The sequence below is a fragment of the Microtus ochrogaster genome, chromosome 18 (genome assembly GCF_000317375.1).
Source record: "Microtus ochrogaster isolate Prairie Vole_2 chromosome 18, MicOch1.0, whole genome shotgun sequence".
In the NCBI taxonomy this organism is placed as follows: domain Eukaryota; kingdom Metazoa; phylum Chordata; class Mammalia; order Rodentia; family Cricetidae; genus Microtus; species Microtus ochrogaster.
Genome location: NC_022020.1, coordinates 27,541,831 through 27,564,292, shown reverse-complemented (window position 1 = coordinate 27,564,292; position 22,462 = coordinate 27,541,831). Strand labels below are relative to the sequence as shown.

The 22,462-nt window shown below is 42.2% G+C and overlaps 1 protein-coding gene across 4 annotated transcripts in view; it reads right to left on the bottom strand.

The window, feature by feature from the left end:
* Arhgap26 (Rho GTPase activating protein 26) overlaps window positions 1-22,462 on the bottom strand; it is a 397,026-nt gene that overhangs the window by 225,885 nt on the left and 148,679 nt on the right. For all 4 annotated transcript variants that reach the window (XM_026783646.1, XM_005356026.3, XM_026783647.1 and 1 more), the window contains exon 11: window positions 15,001-15,079. In XM_026783646.1, coding sequence (XP_026639447.1) covers window positions 15,001-15,079 — 79 coding nt within the window. The remainder of the gene's footprint in view (window positions 1-15,000; window positions 15,080-22,462) is intronic.

Here is a 22,462-nt window from a genome sequence, read left to right as displayed (position 1 = left end):
CCTGTACTGCTTAGTAGTCAGTAAACTTAAACTCAAGTCATCTGAGAAGAGGAAGCCTCAAATGAGAAGATGCCTCCTTCAGACTGGCCTGTGGTGCATTTTCTTGATTAATGATTGATGTGGAAGGGCCCAGCTTACTGTGGGCAGTGCCATCTCTGGGCAGGTGGTCCTAGAAGGTATAAAAAAAAATAGCAGCTGCACATGAGTCTGAACAGCAAGCCAGTCAGAAGAACTCTGCCACGGCCTCTGCTTCAGTTCCGGCCACCGGGTTCCTGCCCTGCTTTAGTTCCTGTCCCAGCTTTCCTTCAATGGCCAGACTGTAAGCTGTAAGATGCAACAAACCCTGTCTTCCCAAAGTTGCTTTGTGTGTTGATCACAGCAGCAAGAGAAAGCAAACTGGAACATGTCTTGATTTCACTGTTAGCACTGGAAAGATCTTAACCAATTCCTGATCTTTAGCCCTCATAAATCTTCTGACCCAAGACTTCCCTGTGGCAGCACGCTTGGCTATCACCTAACACCAATCCCAAGGAACAAGGCTGGAAGTCCTGAGCAGTATGGAGACTGGTGAAGAGCAAGCAAGTCGAGCCCTTGCCTCCATGGGTTTGGATTTAGAGCAGCTCAACAATGGCCAGAAGACATTCAACAAAGGATCTCAACTCAAGACTGGCAAGCAGAAGCCTTCTGACTTAGTACCCTAAGTTAACTCAGGGTGCAGCGTGCACTGTGGATACCTCACAGCAATCTGCTAAGCCTGACAAAGAAAGGACACATGAGACTTAGAGGACAAGACCAGTCCCAGCCCTCAGCATCTCAACATCTTCCCAGGATGTCAACAAGAAGAAATGTAAACCAGATGGAGAAATTGTCAAAGGGGATTGGCATCCATCTTAATGTCTGACCTGGCCAACAAGTCCAGGAGAAAGAGAGTCTTCACCTCATTAAAGAATTCCAAGAAACAAAACTTAAAAAGTCTCCTAAGCCATGTGGACTGCCCATGCTTGTAATCTAGGCACTGGGAGAGTAGAACAGGGGATTCTCATAAACTTGAGGCCAGTTAGTGAACTCACTAACAGCCAGGCTGTCCCGTACATACTAAGACTTTAGGCACCACTACCATACTACCGCCCCAATAAATCTGTATTAATAAGCCCTAACAACATGGACTTCTGCATTCTAACTGAGCTTGTAAGATTTATGGTGAAAATAAATCTAACCAGCAATTGCTGTGAAAGGGTGTGTTCTGCCCAGAGGAGTTTCTACTCAGTTTCTGGTCCACCCCCTTTCCTTGTCCTTCTTTGCTTTTAAAAATAAAGAGGTAATGACAGTGGGGAGAACCTCAAGTTTCTGGGTGATAGGTCAGGACCACACAGCGTGTGGAGCAATGGCGGCGAGCTAAGAGCTAAGGGTTCAGCCCTGCCTTCTGTTGGCTGTGAAGACTGGACTGCACATCTGCATTGTTTTCTGGAGAGGCACAAAGGAGAATTCTTTCTTGTCTCTAAAAATATCTTTAATAGTTTTATTTTTGTTAAACTACAATAATACAATTTCCCCCTCACTCTTTCTGTGTCCCCTCCCTTTCAAAAACATGGACTTTTATTCATTAAGTATCGTCACACATACATTTGGGTATATAAGTGCGTGCATATGAATAAATACTTAAACGTAACTTGCCGGGTCCATTTAGTACTGCTTGTGTGTATAATGTTTTAGGGATGGCCACTTGGGATTGGATCACCATTTGGGGTGCTCATCTCTGGGGAAGGCAATTCTCCCCCTCTCCACCGTTTTTAATTGCCCACAGCTCTGCATCCTGGGGTGGAGCCCCATGTGATTTCCCCCATCACACTAGCATGTCAGCTGGTGTTGTCATTGTTGGCGTCTTGTTTAAGCAGTCTACTGTTGATATTTCATAGGCTTTAAAAATCTCTTAAGGAAGAGCTTTTAAAATCATACTAGGAAATGACTTTGTTTCCAGGATGTGTTTACAGTCTCTGGTGTTTTCTGCTGGAGCTGTGGGGCAGGATTTCTGAAACAACGCTAATAAGAGTGCAGTAACTGGTACTGGAGCTGTTCTGACTGAACCACACTCGAAACCAATTCAGCAATCCCAAACATGTCTTTTAAAATACTCATCTTGTTCCACACCTCACCGAAAAGCAAACAACCTAATTTACAGACTTTCTATTACTCAGAATGACTCCAGGTTTTCTGTCAACATATTGCTTAAAATAATGCTTTTAATTTGATCACTTCTGAGATTTTAGAGTAAAAGGAGAAAATGACAGAAAATCTAGATTGACCATTCTTCAAGTGAACACAGTCACTCTATTGTCAACAGCCTTTCCCACGGGGGCAAACGGGTAGAGCTAACTAACTCAACAATCACCTCCATCTTGACCCACTCCTGTGACATCTGCAAAGACGCCCACCACAGCTAGTTGAGGGTCACACACAGAATGTCTAGCATCTATGGATTCAGGTGTCTCTAAACCAATAACTACAGTGTACACAGTAAACACAGCAAACTGCACAAAGCTGAACATATGGTAGGGGCAGACAGGGTAGAAGACAAATGTTCTAAAGGAACAGCTGGATTCAGGAGAACAGCTGTAGAGTAGGAATGACGTCTGATGCTCTGTAGCACAGCAGGAGAACTATGGCTCACAACAATTAACTGAGTATTCCAAAAGAGCTAGCAGAGTGAATTTGGAATATTCCTAACATAAGAAATGATAAATCTCTGAGGTGACAGAGACATCAATCACTCTGACGTGACTATCAGGAATGACTATGTGTGTATCAAAATGTCACACTGTTCCCCCAAAATGTGCAAGATTATGTGTCAAAAATTAAAATGTGTTTTTAAAAGAGGTAAATAAATGTGCTATAAGGAAAGATGGTATGTTAAAAGGAAATCTACAAACCTGAGATGGGAAGTGTGACAGAGAACTTTTGGAAGACAGAGAGAAATCTGACTGCCCTGATTGTGCAAAGGTGTGCATTGTTATCTAGAGGTGAGTATAGCTGAGAACACACACGGTATATTGTCCAAACACTCGTATCTATGCATATCATCTAGTGGTGATGTTCCTTTCAAAGGCTGAGCTTCTAACTGATCCAAACATTACTGTACTGATAATTCCTCAGAATGGAAACACACCCTTCTGGAGAGGGGAACAGGGCTCGTAAGACTTGAAAAGCTGATGAAACTTCTGGGACTCAGGAAGCTCAGAAGGATTTTAAAGCCCCTCACCACTGTCACTGTACAAGCAGGAAACACTGTCATGGGGAGAGGAAATGCTTCTTCAGGAGAGCTAGCTACAGGTTGGGCTGGGAGCTTTGGAGAAGCAACTTCATGAGCTGCCATCCATAATGGGGTGGGTTTTGAGTGGTGCAGTTCTCCGGGAGTCACCCATACAACTAAAGTAACCCCCTTGTGCTGGATAGCTTTGGTGAGAGTCACTTGGGACGGGGGAACTTCGGCTGATTAACTGCCTCTATCAGATCAGCCTGTGAGCATGTCTCAGAGCATTTTCTTAACTGCCAATTGATACATGAGGGCCCAGCCACTGTAAGTGGTGTTCTCCCTTGGCAGGCGGGTCTAGGCTCTATAAGGAAAGTACCCAAGTAAGCCAAAGGAAGCAAGCTCATAGACAGCATCCCTCCATAGTCTCTGCTTCAGTTCCTTCCTTGAGTTCCTGCCTGGGTCTTACTCAATGATGGACCAATATTTGTGAGTCCAACATAAGCCCTTTTATCCCCAAGTTGCTTTTGGTTGTAATATTTATTACAGCAACCAAATGCTTACCCACACTTCTGTAAGTAATCCCAATGAAGTCACAGGACCACTAAGATGGAGTTGGCTGGAAGTGTTTCTTTCTTTGGTCAGTAGTCTGTGTCTATCTGTCATGAACAGGTGTTTATCCAGATGTCACATAGCAATGGTAAAATAAAAGTGACATGATGACTAAAAGCAGTGTGTTTTCCTGGATTGGACAGCAGACGAGAAAGCAAAGACATGAATTAGTCAGGTCACTGAAAACATTTTAAATATATAATAATATTGTATTAATGTTAATTTCCTGGGTTCATTATTATGCTGTCATTATACAAGACAATAACATTAGGCTATCTAGGTAAAGAATGTTCTGGGATTCTTTGTTATACCTAAGTCTCAAAAGATTTTAAAATGAAAAATGTTTCAACTTTTTAATGAACTACTGAAAACATACACATACACACACAGCCAGAGTCTCCAGTAACATCTCGATTTGCCAAGATGTCATCTTCCAGATGTACAGACCAAAACAGAACTGTTAAGAGCATGAATCTGAATTCACATGAAGAACTGGTGATGGAAACCTTCAGAGTTACAGCTTCATTCACCTTGTCCCCATCCAAAAAGGCTGGGCAATAGCTAGCCTAAGCCAAAAACCAGGAGGAAGGACTCACACAGCACTGGGTGTAAAGTTAACAGACAGGGGTGGACAGAACAACAGCTCTCCTGCAGAGACAGACACTGGAAGCATCCCCCATGTTTTCTATGGGATGGAACACCAAGTAGAAACACCGACTGATCACATGTCATGAGATGTTAGGGACTGAGAACTCTTCTAGTCATGGGGTACCACAGCAACAGTGACTCCTTGATAAGGGATTGAGTCTTTTCTCTAAAACAACTTTGATTTAAAGGACTTTGACAGGCCTTGGGACATCCCAGTAGAATGCTAACTGTTGCCAGAGCTCACAGGAGCAGATGGCACGCAGGTCCCATTTCAGATCATGCTAAGAGAACCATGGCTTAGGTAAGATACAAGAGGTACCCATTTGACTGCAACACCTCCCTCATGAATGACTCCAAACCTGCACAACAAGTGGGGATGCTAGGAAACAAGAGATACCTGCAGAAACAAATAGGAAAGCCTGACCAGCCAGGAGGCCAGAGGGATAGCTAGGACCCTTGTCCTGGACTTTGAAGGCAGAGCTGAGAGAACAGGTGGATGTCATTTCTAGATTAGAAATTTGAAAAAAAAACTAAACTTTAAACAGCATGAATCACATTTCATAATTATATAGCATTATATAGGTGAAGCATGAATCAGGTTATATCGAGACTAATTTTGCAATAATATGGGAAATAATCTGGCAATATCTATTAAAATATTAAAATATATATACAATCCAGCCTAGCAATTCCATCTGATGTGTATCCTATCCAGAAAGTACTGAAATAAGTAATTAGTTGAATGTACATAAGGAATTCATTACATCATTGTTTATAATAATAAAAAAATCTGAAAAAAATGAATGTCAAAAATGTCTAAAGGTTTACTGAAATAATTAAGCTAAAAGCTTAATAGAGCTATGAAAAAACCTATAAAACAGAACACAAGTGATATGCACAGGAAAACGGGAATAATGGGAAAGGGGGTTTAAGTGGGAAGAGAGGCAAGAGCGTAGGGGAAGGAGGGGGAGGGGGAGTGTAAGAAAAGAGGAAGGTGGAAGAGGGATAACCAAGATTAAAAGCAATATGTAAACCTACCATTCTATACACTTGATACATATGTATATATGATATATGTGATACATGTGTATATGTGCATATATGTATGCTTATATACACATATGTGCATGCATATACATGTATACATGTGTATGTGTATATATGTGTACATACACACACACATATGAGTTTAACTGGTGTTACCCACACAGGGGATTATGCTAATCCCAGAAGTTACAGTTTACCAAATAAAAAGCCTAGTGCCAGGTGTGTGATAACTCTTAGGGTTGTTGTTCACGAGTGACCTAGAAACATCAAAAAATATAGGCTGTGGCCATTGCTCTTGGTTGCCCACCAGAACTTTATGGTAGGATCCTCTTGCTAAAGATACTCTGCACAGTGGTCATAGGACAGAGGAAAACCAAGTTAGTACTGACCAGGAAGCTCCCTTCTGCTGGCTAATTTTCACTGTACTGAAGGTGCTAAGTAGGCTGAGGGAGAGAGGGAAGACACAGTCCTAGTCACCTGTGAACCCTGTAAACTTCAGTAATGACTGGCATGGCGAGATATGAACATGTGTATGATGGTGTCATGATGCTACAGGCATAGCCAACTTCTTTCTGACTGGATTTAAGGCCCACTCTACAAAAGAACCCTCCCACACAACTTTCATCCCAGCACATTTTCATTTCAGGAGGCAGAGACAGATGGATCTCTGAATTCAAGGCCAGCCTGGTCAACAAAGAGAGTTCCTACAGCCAGGACTACACAGAGACACTTTGTCGTAACCCTTAGACATGAGCGTAAGATAGCAGGGCAACAGCCCACGGATACTAGCAGTTTTTGAAACACCATAAATGAGGGTTTTGGCATAGCAGTGAAAGACAGCACACTCAGTTTGATGACATGTTCACAAAAACTGAAAGAGGGAAATTATTTAAAATGGACATAAACTAGAACAGTACTGTCTTCCATGGGTGGAATGGTTGTTGCTTCATCTCCCAGTAGCCATAATAAGGAGCTAACTCCATTTAAGTAGGGGCAGAGAGCAGTCAAGTGTGGCTCTCTAGTAACTCGGCCATGTGTGCTAGGATACAGACAGCACCTAGCAAGGGAACCTGTACCATCTATCCAAGATCACAAACTTCCCAGCCTTTGGGGTTTGTTTGGTTGTTTGTTTTTGGTTTTGTTATTGTGGTTGTTAGTGTAGTTGTTGAAATAGGGTTTCCCTGCACAATTCAGGTTGTCCTGACACTCGCTCTGTAGACTAGGTTGGCCTCACACTCACAGAGATCTGCCTGCCTCTGCCTCCCGAGTGCTGGGATTAAAGGTGTGCACCACCACCATCTGGCCATTCCCAGCCTTCTTAAGCAGTCCTACCTTTTCCATAAATAACTGACTCTGACCTACACGTGGGCTTCTTTCTGCTTGATAGCTATGAGTATGAGTCATATGAAATGACCAATACCTAGCTATTTTTCATCTGTAGAAGTACCATTTCACATGTTTAACTTAATATACAGATTTATGCACTATCATAGATGCCACACCACCTACTCCTTACCATTTAAATCTAATATCCTATTAATTCTGTCATCTGCCAACCTCCAATTATTTGGGCTCTAACGACAACAAATAGTGTGTTTCAATTATTTTGCATGTATTAGTGTTTTGCCTGCACGTGTGAATATATACTGCGTGCTTGCCTGTAGAGGTCAGAAGACAGTGTCGGGTCTCCTGGAGCTGGAGTTCCAGAGGTTTTGAGCCACCACGTGTATACTGGAGATCAAACACAGGTCCAGTGCAAGAACAGGTGCTCTTAACAGCAGAACCATCCCTTCAGCCCAGAGTGGAAATATCACTAATTAAAAAATGCTTGAGATATGAAAGAGAACTAATACCTCTAATAAGGACATACTGCAAGCAGCTTCAGACTCAAATCACTGCTGATAGTGAAGGGAATATAGGAGAATACAGTCTGCAGGGGCAGACCCAAGCTCCGCAGCTCCAGAAAACCTTGTTCTCCCAGTGACACCATGAGCCATCTTTCCTCAGAAAGGTACTTCAGACAAGATGGTATGATTGTAGTGACTCTAAGTTGCTTGCTTTTAGCAAACATGCTTAGCCACAATACATAGAGAGAAGAAGGAGCAGGTCTGGGGGTGAGGAAAACGGCAGAAGGAGATTTACTCTCTGAAAATTCTGTTTCCCTGAGCTGTAGTATTTACACGGCTTCCAGGAAGATTTCTATGACAAATGTTTTTGCTTGCTTTGCTTCTTGATCTTTTTGAGACAGGTATCATACTGTAGTTCAGGCTGAAAATGGAACTCACCATGGAGCTCAGTCTGGCCTTGAACCTGCAGCAATCTTCTAGAATCAGCCTGAGTGTGGGAACTCGAGGTGTCAGCCACCGCTCTAGCTTCCAGGTCCAATTTAACAAAGAGAGTGAGTGACCTAGTACTGCACTTTAAACAACGGCCAAGCACAGTAAAGCAAAATCTTAAATGGCTGCAATGGTGACTCTGTTACCTGTCAACCCAGACTTAGTAAATCTGGAAGGATATTTTAAAACGTTATGTGACTGGCAAACTTTGTTAAGCTTGCTTTGTTGTTGCTGCTGTTTTAGAATGGTAGGGAATTTGGAAGTGCCCAGTGAATGCTTTATTGACTCCCCCATCAAAGTACCTCTGTAGCTACTACAGCATCAAAACCAGCATGTCATCCTCAGGCCCAGAGCATTATCTAAGTTACACACCTTTCATAATTTACTAGGTTGTACATATTTGTGTATGTATGGTGCATGTGATAAACTATTCAGAAATAGACACATACATTGCCATAACTTCACAGAACTACCAGAGTCATATTCAGAACTGAGTTACCCTTTCTGATCTCCAAACTCACTGTGCCTATCCCCTGGGAACTGTTGCCTTAGTCTCCATTGCTCTGTCTCTTCAAGCATGTTACAAAATGAAAGCATACACTACAAATCCATTCCCAAACTGCCTCTCTCCATTGACATAACACCCTGGGATGCATACAGCTGGTGAAGGGGTATCACCAGTTTATTTCCGTCTATAGTAAGATAGACACTCTATGCATGTAGCAGCTTCTGTAACTCCTTACCCAGGAAAAGCACTTGGGTTATTTCCAGTTCAAAGCTATCATGAACAAAGCTGCTACCAAAATGTGGGTACAGATTTATGTGCATCATATGTTCATTTCTCTAGAGAAAATGTTTCAGAGCAATGGGTGGGTCTTATGGTAAGGGTATGTTTAGTTAATAGCAAATTAGAAGTTGCCTAGTAACTTTCCAAAGTTGTTTCACTGTACACCCCCACCAACAGTTACTACAAACAGTAGTCCTACCTTTTCCATAAATAACTAACCAACTGCCTATAGGTTCCCACAGCCATTTCTTGTTTTTACTACTATAAACTTGAATCTTTTATACAGGGAGCTTACTGGCAGTAAGTACATTGTGGTTTTTTATTCTATTTTTTGAGATTATAATGTAATTACATCATCATTTTCTCTTCCTTTCCTTCCCTCCAAACACTCCCATATATACCTCTCCTTGTTAGGCAGTCTCTTTTAAATCGATAACTTCTTTTTGCATAAATTGTTGTTATATACAAATATGTGCATATATATGTGTATATATACATATATATACACATATATATACACATACACCTAACACATAAGTGCAACCTGCTCAGTTTGTTTAATGTTACTTGCATATAATTTTAGGGCTAACCAATTGGTAATAGCTAGTTTTATGTCAACTTGACATAAGCTAGTCATCTAAGAGAAGGGAACATCCTGAGTAAATTGGGAGCATGGGGACCTTGGGAGGGGAGAGAAAAATGTAGAGCTCAATAAAAATAATAATAATAATAAAAGAAAGAAAACACCTCCATAAAGATAAGGTTGTAGGCAAGCCTGTAAGGCATTTTCTAACTTAGTGATTGATGGGGGAGGGTCCAGTCCATTTTGGGTGGTGCCATCACTGGGCTAGTGGTTCTGGGTTCTATAAGAAAGTAGGCTGAGTAAGCCATGAGGAGCAAGCCAAAAAGCAGCACCCCTCCATGGCCTCTGCCATAAGCTCCTGACTTCAGGTTCCAGACCTGCTTGAGTTCCTGCCCTCACTTCCTTCAGTAATGGACTATGATATGGAAGTATAAGCCAAATAAACCCTTTCCTCCCCAACTTGCTTTTGGTCATGGTGTTTCATCACAGCAACAGAAACCCTAACTAAGACAATAACCACTTGGTGTATTCTTCCCTAGGTAAGACCTTTTCCTGTTCTCAGCATTCTTTAGTTGCTTATAGTTCTCTATGTAGGGTTGAGGACTCTAGAGCTTTTCCCATCCACTTTAGAATGTCTATTTGCTCATCCTTGTAGCTCATGTTTGGCAGTCATGTTCATGAGACTCTGAGTGTAGCTTCTGACATTCACAGCAGACACGATCTCATAGCAAACTCCCTGATCCTCTGACTCCCACAATCTTTCCACCCACTCTTTGCAATGCTGCCTGAGCCTTAGAGTCAGGGATTGTATTGTAGATGTTCCATTGGGACTGAGCTCCATAAAACTCTGCATTTTGATTGGTTGTGGTTTTCTGTAATGACTTCCACACACTGTGATTTTAATTTGTATTTTGCTACTGACTGATGATATGGAACATCTTTTTGTGTGCTTTTATGTTATAATTTCATTTTAAGAGGGTTTTTTGTTGTTGTTTTTATTCATGTGTGTGCATGTGTAATTCCAATGTCTATAAAGGCCGGAAGAGGGTATCAGATGCCCAAAGCTAGAGTTCTGAGCAGTTGTGAGCTGCTTATAATGGCTGCTAGGAACCAAATTCCCACCCTCTGAAAGGGCAGGGGGTGCTCTTAACTGTTGAACCTTTTCTTCAGCCCCTAAACTTCATTTTAAAATGGCTCCTTGTTTTTTTATCTATATTCTAATTGGGTGTTTAACTGTTTTAAGAGTAGGTCCTTTATCAGAAAACTGACCAAAAACATTTCCATCCACTCTTGAGAGTCTTTTTTCTTCTTCTCAACATGATCTTTTATATACAAAAGCAAATGCTTTAAATTTCATGAAGAAAAAAGATCCTCCTTTTTCCCCTAAATTTTATGGCCATATTTTGGTTTTGTGTTGAAAAATTCACATAACCCCACATTAAAATAATTTTTGTCATCTAAAAGTCTTATAGTTGCTGTAGGAACTCCTTCAGCCAATCACCTTTAAGATACCAGCCCACTTTGGGCAGGGTCTCAAGTACTATAAATGCAGACAAAAAGCATGTGCGGGCATCTTGGCTGCTGGATTCAGTTCCAGTTCCCAGGGTATGCAGAGAACTGTTTATGGATCACTATTAATTCTGTGAGTTTATCCCCTAATAAATAAGCCTTTGTTATATTCCATTCCAGGCTATTTTGGAACTCTTTTGTATGCCAACACATAATTTTACACTTCATACATAAATCTATGATTCACTTTTAATTAATTCTTATGTAAAATATGAGACTTAAGTAGAGATTTCTGATTTTGCCTATGGTGTCTATTCCTTTTTAAAAGTACCATTTGTTTCTGGTTTTGTTTTTGTTTAAAAAAAAAAAAAAAAGAAGAACTCCTTTTCCTTCATTAAATTGTTTTTGCACGTCTGTCTAAATTTAATTGGGTATATGAGTCTATTTCTGGGTTTTTTGTTCTGTTCCATTGATCCAGGTGTCTGTCCTCTGTCAATACAATGCCTTGATTATTGTTGCTATAAAAGAAGTCTTAAAATAGAGTAGAATAATTACTCCCACTTCATTCTTTTTCCAAAATTGCTTCAACTCTCTGGTTTCTGTACCTTTATACATAAACTGTAAAGAAAATTTGTGGCAGTCTTGATAGGAATTGCACTAAACCTACAATCGATTTGGAGAGAGCAGATTTTACAAGCCGAACCCTCTGATCTGCGGATGCAGCAGTTTCTCCGTCTACCCAGCTCCTCTTCCACCGAGAGTCTCAGCACTTTTATTAGATCTGTGCCTGAGCGTTATTTGGGGCTTAGTGATTACGTTGTGTTTTTGGCTTTGGATACCATTTGCTTATTGCTAGGTTATAGAAGCATGACAATGGGTGGGGAAAGAAACTCATATCCTGCTTATCCTGGAGAGTTTACCATTTACTCCTGAGTACTTATGTGGGTGTTTAGTTCAGTTTTTGTTCGAACTACTTGGCATTTTCTACATAGCTAATCATGTTATATGAAAATATAGCAATTTTACATTCTTCTTTCCAACATAATTGTCTCAGAAAATGAAGATGATGATGGTGGTGGTGGTGATGATAATATATGCCTGATATAAGATAAGCCTGGAATAGTTAGAAAGTCTCTTACTGCAGATGGAAAGACTAGAAAATAAAGCTAGGGGGAAAAAAAAGCCAACTCCAAGCATTATGTGACTGGTTCAAACAGGTCAAAAAATACTACACTGTAGTATTTTCAGTTACACCACCTAACAAACACGATTTATCTCAGGCAAGTTTGAACTGTGCCCCCTTCATTTGAATTGAAAATTTTCATTGATCTGTGGATAAAATCGTAATGTTTAATGTTGAAATACAGCTTCAATTACTTCCTCTAGCACATGCCCATCAACAGCATGAAATATTCAACATGTCTTTAAGATAGAGCGTGACTATAGGCTAACAACTGTGGTTTATGTAACGATCATCATGTTACAAAATCAAGTAAGTTGAGTTTATTTAGATGTTTCTCCCCAGTCATCCTAAAATGTTACTGAACAATGAAAGAGCAAAAAGAAAAGAAAAGAAAATTCCCCAGCACCACCTCCAAAACATTCTAATACCGAATAATATTTTGGTCAGCAGGTGCCCAAATTTATATCTAAGAATATTTCCCCAAATATTAGGGAATTTCTCTAAGATCAGCTTGAGGAAAAGCCAACTAGACAAAGCCAAAACTCCCAAGGGGTCATATTTAACTAATTAGGGAGGAGGTGATTAAAATGGAGCTGCTAATTGTCTACTATGCTCTCAGCAGTGGGAGACAAAATTACAGCTCATGTTACTGTCAGTTATGCAGTCCTCATTTGTCTGTATTTATCTTTCCCTTTAGGACACTGAAAAGCACACAGAGGTGTAGTCTCAACCCAAGTTAGACATTCCTCTGAGGCAACAGGTTTATAGGATGTTTAGAGACAGAATTATCTTGTGTTTAGACTTGCTATTAATGTGTAAATTCTGGAGCAAAAAAAAAATATGCTTGTTCAAGATGACACTTCCCATCTGGACAGGACAGGTGTTAACCTATGGCAAGACTGAAGGGGGTAGTAAGGGACCAATTGCACGCAGGATCAGAACAAGTACCAAGTTTGGGGGTTGGTAGAAGAGGAGGCTTGAAATGGTGGTGAGGCAATATTAGAAGTTGAGCTTGGGGTAACGAGGAATGTGTTTTTGTTGTTGCTTTATTTTGGTTTTGGTATTGTTTAATTCATTGCAAGAATATCATGCAATGATGGGAATTATCACCCCAGGGACTACCTATTCTGAGTTTGGGGAGTCATTCAAGTGAGCCAGAGAAAGTAAGTACTGCAAAAATAACTAGGCATAAATCCTTAGTCTGAAAATATATCTATATTAGAGATGAAACCTAAATTTATTTATGGATAGACTTCAGCTACACCACCACAGTGGAGACTGCCAGACATTCGCAGCATCCTCTCTCCTCTTATTCCTTGAAGTGCACTGGGTGCTGACTGGCAGGACCAATGGCTGCCTATGTGCATCTGGATTTTTCCGTTCTCTTCTGAGGACAGATATGGCCATTTCATGTCTACTAAAGGAAGAAGCTAGTGACCTCTGAGTACTTCACAATGCTTTGCCTGGATGCTTCCAACTCCATTTCAAGCTGGGCCTGGGCAATGACAGAACAACCCAGGAAACCATGGGTCTGGGCAGCAGAGCAACCATGCTGGGTGTGAGCTTCCATCCACATGTGCTTCTACACGTCAAGTTTCTTCAATGTATAGCATCCTGGCCTGTGCTCTACGAAGATAGTCACCTATCATCTGTGAAGCTTGCAGTGAGTTATTTAATCCCTCTAAATCTATTTTCTCATCTATAAAAATCACAACACCTATTTTGTTATATAGTAAAAAAAATAAGTAGAATTTAAATTATTAAATCCTATAACACACAGTGTTCAGTTGATGGTGGAAGATGCCAGCAAAGATGAAGGTTCCAAGAAGCTCCTTTTGAGGATATGGCAGTTCTTACTATGACATCCTACAGGGATAAAGGTGCATCTACTTTGGGGGTATTTCTATGGATAACAATGCATATAGGAAAAATTGAGGTTATCTTATATTTGGGCCCAAGAATAGAATTTAGATTAAACAGCTGTTTCATTATAGTTTATCCAACTTTGCCTCATCTTTAAGTGGTTACTTAATATGAATATATATATTACTAAAAGTTATAAAAACACTAGTTATTGCTTGTGCTTTGTTGACTAGATTAAGTCCTGTGTTTATACAATAAAGCTGGGAGAACAGCACATTCCTCCATACTGCCAGATCATCCCACCAGCAAGGCTAGGAAAGAGGTACAAATAGACTGAGATCATCTGCAAGGGGCAAAGGCTTGATGCACAGTGTTCTCTAGGCAAGAGTAGCTAAGATCTGCCTCATCAGGCACACATTTCCCCCTTTGGATCATGCCTTTACATATGTAGAACATTTTTATCTTTTATGATGAAACAGTTACACTTTACTCTTAGGATTTTTTGTGACCTTAATATTGTAAAACTGTAGTTGAGATTCTCAACATCAAGATAAAATGGACTGTTCTGGGACTTACCCCAGGGCTCTCAGATGGGTTTTACATGTCACATGTTGCATAACAACCACAAGATCACAAAACCCTGCTGAGGCCAGCATCTCTGAAATGGGAGCACAGATCACGTCGTCAGGCTTAACTGCTTCCATCTACCCTGATAATGTCCTGCTGCTTACCATGAGAAGTGAATCACCATAGCAATGGGAAACCTAATCAGATGACAATGATAAAATGCCGTGTCGCCTATGTATGCTTTTACAACCGTATATCCCGTTACAAACAGCTGGGTTCATGCTTTACAGCCCACTTTGTGAAGGTAGCATATAGTCAATATCCATCCAGCAATCCAGACTGCTCTGCCTCTTCTAAACAATACACCTGTGTCTATAATGGGTGCTGTACCATCACACAGAACTTCTATCTTAGGAGTCCAGGCCAAAACTTAAGAATTACATACACACAGAAGCAACTGCAGTATCTACAAACATCAATCCACAAATTAAAAAAAATGCCCCTGGGACGTTGGTTTCAAAGACTCAATGCTTTAGAGCAATAGCAAAAACCTCTCAGTGGGGAGGCAGCACACCACTCAGGGTCTTTATTGTTCCACTTCCCTGAATTGTTACTTACAGGTTCCCGGCCATCCATGGCTTCCATCCAGAGCCTACGGTCCTCTTCCGACAACGCCTGCATGGTGATAACCCCTGGCCTACAGAGAAAGGAAAGACATAGACATGACCCCAGTGCCACACAAGACACACTAGCAAAAGGGAATGTTGGAGAAAAACCTGCTTATCAGAGTGAGAGGCTGAGGCCAACTGCACTAGGAGAGGCACAGCCAGCTCCACACGTCCTTTGCAGTATACCCGTCTCTCTCAGAGGGACAGGAGAGAGAGGCAGAGGACATAAATTATTAAATCTCTGGTCCCGTTAGAGCTGCTTTGCTCCTTGGTCTGTAACCCATTTTCTTAACAGGGAGTTTTACTTAAAGAGGAAATGCAGCAAGTATTTCCTAAAGTGAACTGAGTTGACTCTGGATAAAAAGAGACATATCCATTTTGAATACTTCATATTCCTTGGTATCAAATTCAATGCTTCTAAACTGTCTTTGTCACCAAATTTTATGGAATGACTTGGCTTGGCAATTACAATTAGATTGAATGTATGTAAGTTTTCATGACTGCCCACATGCCAGGAGCTGAGTGCTGCACAGGTGTTTCACTTTCCATGCTCTCATTGAAATCTACGTGCTCTCCACAATGAGCATAAGCCCTCAGGACAGTCCACACAGCATCAACCCCGCCTGCTTTACAAATGGCACTCCTCACAAACAGCCTGGGCAATGAAATGCCACACACTCCTGAAGGCATTGGTCCAACGATACCCACAAACCTTTTCCCCTCCAAACACATGTGCATTCTGTTGAAACAATGTAATATCTATCAAACTGATAAAGAGCACAGAAATGCTCAAAACTCATAGCACCAAAAGATCCCACCTCTAGTTAAGGAGTTGGACAGCTGATGGCTCCTGGAAGGAGTTCCCACCCATGCAGCCCACACGATGAGGCCCCTGTAGACTGCCTGTGTTCTAATGGTCAGTCCTACACCATGCACACAATGACAGCACGCAGTGGGATTAAAATGCATACAGTAACTTGTCAGAGAAAAGTAGTTGGGGGAGAGGGGATATGAAAGGGCCCAGGGTAGGGGAAGGTACAAGGGTGAGTTTGATCAAAACACATTGTGTACATGTATAAATTCCTCAAACAATAAATTAAAAATATAGTTTAAGAATAGCTCTTTTAGACCCTCATCTTTAAAATTTGAGAAATCCTGGAAGACACAGAGAGATCAACTGATCAAGAACTAAGGTCCAATTGCCCTCTGTGTCCACATGCATTCAGTGTGGTACTAAACCACCCGGCACAGTCATGCCGATCCCCATCATCTCTGTTCAATCAATAGGATGCACCTACAGATGTTTAAACACACGGTTGTGTCTTTTCACCCACCATCCCTCAGTGCCGTCCACACTATACTCTGCAGAGCTGTAACAGTGGAAGTCCAAAGGTAGGGAATTCCAGGAGACCGAGGTGGGAGGAGCTGGGGAAAAATAAAAAGAGGAATAGGAGAGGAGATGTCCTCACAAGCAAAAAAGGCAGAGGCAGATAGGAAGGGTAGGAATATGAGGGTTAAAATAGGTGGGGGTTGAGGATTCTAATTCCTGAGAATGAGGTGATCCCTTACAGTCACACTGGGTACCAGCACTCTAAAAGAGGGGTGAGTAAAAGACAGACCCCTCCCCAAGCATCTGCTGGGCTTCTCCCTCCTTGGTCTCACACCCAAATGCCTTTTCTCTCCAGCAGCCCATTTGTGCCAGACTCCCCATGTAGCTGTGGCTCCACAGAACCGAGCCTGTGGCCTGGAGGCAGGGCAGCTTTGATGTTCCCTTTCCACCTTTCCTAACCAAGCACACCATGCTGTGAAATCTCCACCCTTGGAAGCTACAAAGTCCTCAAGGCCCTGGCTTTCCTCCTCTGGGGGCTGCTGTACTTGCTTTGTTTGTTTTGGTTTGTTTGCTGGTACTACCCGCTTAGTCCAGCAATCTATCTTTAAAAAGAAAATGTAGATCCCAGGCCAGGCCCATCCTACTGAAGCTGAACTTCCAGCCAGGGCCTGGGAAACCAAGAGTTAAAGCAACTCTCCTGATGATCCTGTATGTGGCTATGCCTAAGGCCCACACCCTTGTCCCTCCCCACCCTTGTCCTTCTGGGTCCCCCTGCCCTGTGGTACTAACACCCTCCTTTCTCCACTGGGAGTCAAGCAGCCAACACACCTCCAATGCCTTCCCTGCAAGGAAACAATTTACAGCACAAGAGCGGCCCAAACACCAAGGGTGCAGAGGTACCGCAGATGTCACGTCAACTTCGTGGCCTATGGCGTGATATTTCCACCCAAAGCCACCAAGAGGAAGTTCAGAAAAGACTCCAAGGCTGTAAAGGGAGGGCCACTGGGCCTCTGTAACCAGGGAAGTCAACATGACTTGTTTTCACTTCAAAAAGACAGATCAAAATACAAACTATTTTCCACATGTGGTCTTGCCACCTTTGCATAAAGGGCTACACCATGGGAGAGAGATGGTGAATAAAGCGGATATAACACATTTAGTTATAATTTGATTCCCCAAATTCAAACAATTTTTCTCAGCTTCACGTATGTACATCCAGATAAAGAACTATACTTCTTAGGTAGAAATATTCATAATTTTCCTTTATTAAATTAGAAATACTAGTGTAAATTCTACATGTGGCATTCGTAAGAAGCCAAGATAAAAGGGTCAGCTTTATTTTGAAATCAAATGATAACGTCTCATAGTTCTTTCTCAAGTCCCTTAGATTAGTAACCTATCTCTAAACAAAATAAAACAAGAAAAACCTTCCATCACGTGACACTTTCCTATCAGTAAACTTTCAAACTTTGCAACTCTTTCAACCTCTGACAACATGTCTAACTTGTTCATGCTTGGGATGTGCGTCAGTTTTTCCCAGCAAAAATGAGGGAGTGAGGGAGAAGAGGGGGGGGAACATGAAGGGAAAAGTATGACAGAAAACCTTGACAGAGAAATGAGGTATAGGACTGAGCTCTTCCTGGTTCTATACTGCACCGTGATCCGGAAGAACTGGGCCATAAGAACAACAGTTTAGCCCAGCCTGGTGTTGTTGCCTGCTGCGCTAAGCACTCTGTAATTTGTCTATACCTCATGCCTAGGCAAGAGGGAAGTACATTCTCATCACTCCCATTGAAAAGACACGAAAACCAAGACTGAGAGCTAAGAACTGTGTCCCTGAGGGCAGCCAGCAAGTTACAGGGCTAGCCCATGACCGCAGTCCAACTCCTAACCCTGATAAGTGATGCCAGCCAAATGTGGAGGCACCAGAGCCCCCGGGGAACCTGTGTGTACTACCAATCCCTCCGGCATCCAAACTGACCAAGAATCCCCGCAGATCCATAAAGAGCTCCTGCCTGGAATCAGATGTGACAGAATGATAAATGGCTCTGCAAACCCGAAATGCTTCATAAATATTCTTCTTCCCACAAGCATCTGCCAAGGCTCTCCCTCAGAAGGCAGTCACACACATGATTGGCATGACTTCCACAGCAGCGGTCCTTCACGTCGCTTCCCCTCGAGACAGTCAAGTGAAGGAAAGGCAATGATTTTTTTAAAATACAGAAAAAAAAACAGGTGCTGTTAGCAAAAAGTTTCTGCTGTGAGATTGTGGCCCCTAAAACTTTCAGGGAAGCTACACACATGAAGTCTCAGCAGCATGGCCACCTCAACAAGACCCGAACAAGGACAGCACCAACAAACATGTCAACACTAAAGGGGTAAATCGTGCAGGGCCCCGATCATATGCACACAAGTAACATTTTATGGACTGAGCAGATTGTATTTATATATTTAAGAAATATATGTGTCTGTGTCTGTGTGTGTGTCTGTGTGTGTGTGTGTGTGTGTGTAACAACTACAGAAAAAGAGGTCATGAAATGGGGGAGGGGGTACATGAAAGGAGCTGGAGGGAGGAAAAGGAAAGGAGAAAATGATGTAATGATATAATTTCAAACAATGTTTAAAGGAGCCATCATAAAGAAAATGAGTACTGGTAAGTTAGACCTCACCAAAATAAAGAAGAGACACCTAAGAAAAGCCACTATTACGAGAATGAAAAGGCAGAGGCCAAGAGTACAGCTGAGTTGGGAGGGTGCCTAAATGTATGAGGTTCTGAGCTGCATAAACCAGACACAACAGAGCACACACGGGGGACAGAGAGGCAGAAGAACCAGCTCAAAGTCACCTTCAGTGACTTCAAGGCCAGCCTGTGCTATGTGAGTCCCTGTTTCAAAAAAAAATCACAAATCAAAAACTTGAGAATGAAAGTGAAAGAAATATTTTAATATATATTTCCAACAAGACTCATATTGCAGATATGTGAAGAATACTGACAAACAGGGATAAACTTAACAACAAAAATCTTAATAGTCACTTCATAAAAGAGTATATCTAAAGGCTGGAGAATTGGCTCAGCAGTTAAGGGAGTGTGCTGTTCTTCAGACGACTTCAGCTCCGTTCATAGCACCTGTGTCAGGCAGCTCACGACTGTCTTTAACTCCAGCTCCACAGGATCCAATGCTCTCTTCTGGCCTCCATACTTACATACACATGGCATGCATGCACACACACATACGCCCAGAGAGAGAAAAAGAGAGAGAGAGAGAGAGAAAGGGAGAAGGGAGAGCCAAATGGCCAAAGCCCTTACAAAGTAGACATCAAATGACTCAATGACTCCTCATTGAGGAAATGTAATTTAAAAACAGAATTAGCTACATCCAGCACCTCCTGAATGATGAACATTTTATTCATAATTAACCAAAACAACAGAAATAAAAATGTCTACCACAAATTGTTGTCTATCTAAATGCCGGGACACCACATGACAACAACTAAAAACAGCAACTAACGCTGCACAGAGTGGCAGGTAGGGATGTCACAGAGTGACGGCGAGGAAAAGCCTACCGTCCATATGACTACACCTGCACTGAAAAACTTGCACACATCAGAAACGTGATTCCGCCTCCAAGAAGGAGTTATGGCAGTATCTGGGGAAGGGTGTGAGCGAATCTTCAAGGACAGAAACGTTCATCTTGATCTGGGTCTTTGTATGTGTGTGAGAGAGCATACATGTGTATAAAAAGTCTTCAAAACAAAAACTTGAGATATGAACACTTTGCGGTGATGCAATTAAGAACTTGTTTTAAATGCAGCAGAGGTACAACCTGTTGATGACACCTAAGCCTCCCTACTATTCCAGATGTGTGACTCTGGAGGACCAGCAACTGTCCTCTTCTCTGCTGCATGTGTGACCTGCACTTTCAAGAAGGCAAAGCAGAGAAGTTCGATTGCTTTTCCTTGGGGTTGGCAAGGGTTATACCTCTGGCCACGTTACAAACTTAAAGCAAGAAGTGCATCACACATTTCCAAAAACGTAGTTATTACCACGAAGGGAAATTAGGGAGGATAGGTAGTGTGGGGTACAACAAAGCACTGTCTGGAGAAGCAGGAGAATAGTTTAAAGGGAAGAAGCAATGTGTTGGTGCTCCAGCCCACCTAACAGCCAATACCTTCATGCCAAAATCACACCTCTACCACAACCATCAGGATGAAGGAAAACACCAGCTCTGACATCATGGCTATTTCCTTTTTCCTCCCCAGTAAAAGCTTCAAAGTGGACTGCTGCTCCCTTTTTAAACTAATGTCTGGTTACTGATAAGGACAGGGAAAGGAAGTCTCCCAGCAAATACTAGAAACTCCAGGCACCAGATGTCAGAGGGTGCAAACAATCTTTAAAAAGTTTAAAAATCTTTTCTAGAACCTGGCGCTAAAATTCTCCTCCAAAGTCAGCATTCTTCACTGTGAGTATGTCGCGAGTGCTACAGTATAGCAGCCTGAGAAGCACGAACAAGGATCTGCAGTTTTTCTCAACACTCACACCACAAGAAAGATGCGTGAACAGAAATGAGCAGCAAGAGAAAAAAAAAATGATGGGGAAGAAAAAGAGGGGACAGGAGGTGGGAGGTGAGAGCGGTCTGTACAGAGCATGAATGTGTGAAATCCCTAAAAATGACCAAAAATAATAAATCAAAAATAGTCCTCGTTTATCTCAAGGAAAGCTGCTACCAATCCCTACACCTCTTCCAATGCTGGCTCCAGAAAAAAGTGCACAGAAAGCAACACACCTTTCTGCAGTTGTTCTGGTTAGGTTTCTACTGATGAGATGAAGAACAGGACCAAAAGAAGTTTAGGGAAGAAAGGGCTCATTTTGCTTTTAGGGTCACACTCCACCATCAGGGGAAGTCAAGAGTGGAACTCAAGGCAGGAACCTGGTGACAGGAACTGAAACAGAGACTGTGAAGGAAAGACACCTATTGACTTACTCCTACTGGCTTGCTCAGCTTACTCTTGTGCACCATCCAGGACCAGAAGTGGCACCATACACAGTGATCTGGGCCCTCCCACATCTACCACTGATCAGGAAAACGCCCTATAGACTTGCCTATAGGCTAATCTGATGGACACATTTTCTCAACTGAGGTGCCTCTCCCCAGATAACTCAAGCCAGTGTCAAGCTGACAAAAACAAACAAACAAACAAGCAAACAAATAACCCACCTCACTAATCAAGAAAACATCACACTCAGAAAGCTGGGACCACAGTCCTCTACTAGGCAGAGAAAAATCAAAAGGACAACCAGGGCTGAATCTGGGGTTCCTCGACAGCTTTCTAGTTCTAATCTTATTCATGAATCAGAGTCAACAATAGTGATCTCAGTGGTTTGGCAATTTAGCCACTTCCTATTGGACAAGGAAATGCTAGGACTGACTCCACCCCACTGAAACAAACACAATCAGAACCTCACAGTACCAGCCTCTCTAAATCAACCTCCAAAGAGCTAGGCCTTACTCATTCATAAGACAAAATCTCCACCCGACAATAGATCACTCCTTACTCCCACCCACACCACTGTACATTTAAGGGTCAAGTTGACCGTGAAAGGACCACAGTACCCTCAGAAGCCTGTGTGTGAAATGTGTCCCACTATGCTCTTGGAAGATGGGAAAGTGAAGGCTTGGGGAATGGGCTTTCTATTCCTGGGTAAAAAGGGTTTGTCAGATGCCAGAAAGAGCAAGCACTGCTGGGAAAACTGTTTCTTGATACTCCCTGGACAATGAGAAGGGCTCAGTGTTTGTACAGATATGGCCAAAGCCACGAAGAACAACCTTAGGGAATAGCATCCAACCCATGTCTGCTTATAGAAAGCAGGGACGTAGAGGGCTGGAGAGATGGCTCAGCGGTTAAGAACATTGGCTGCTCTTCCAGAGAACCGAAGTTCAATTCCCAGAAACCAAATGGTGGCCTACAACCATTCATAATGAAATCTCGTGCCCTCTTCTGGCATGCAGGCACACATACAGGCAGAACACTACGGAAGGAAGGAAGGAAGGAAGGAAGGAAGGAAGGAAGGAAGGAAGGAAGG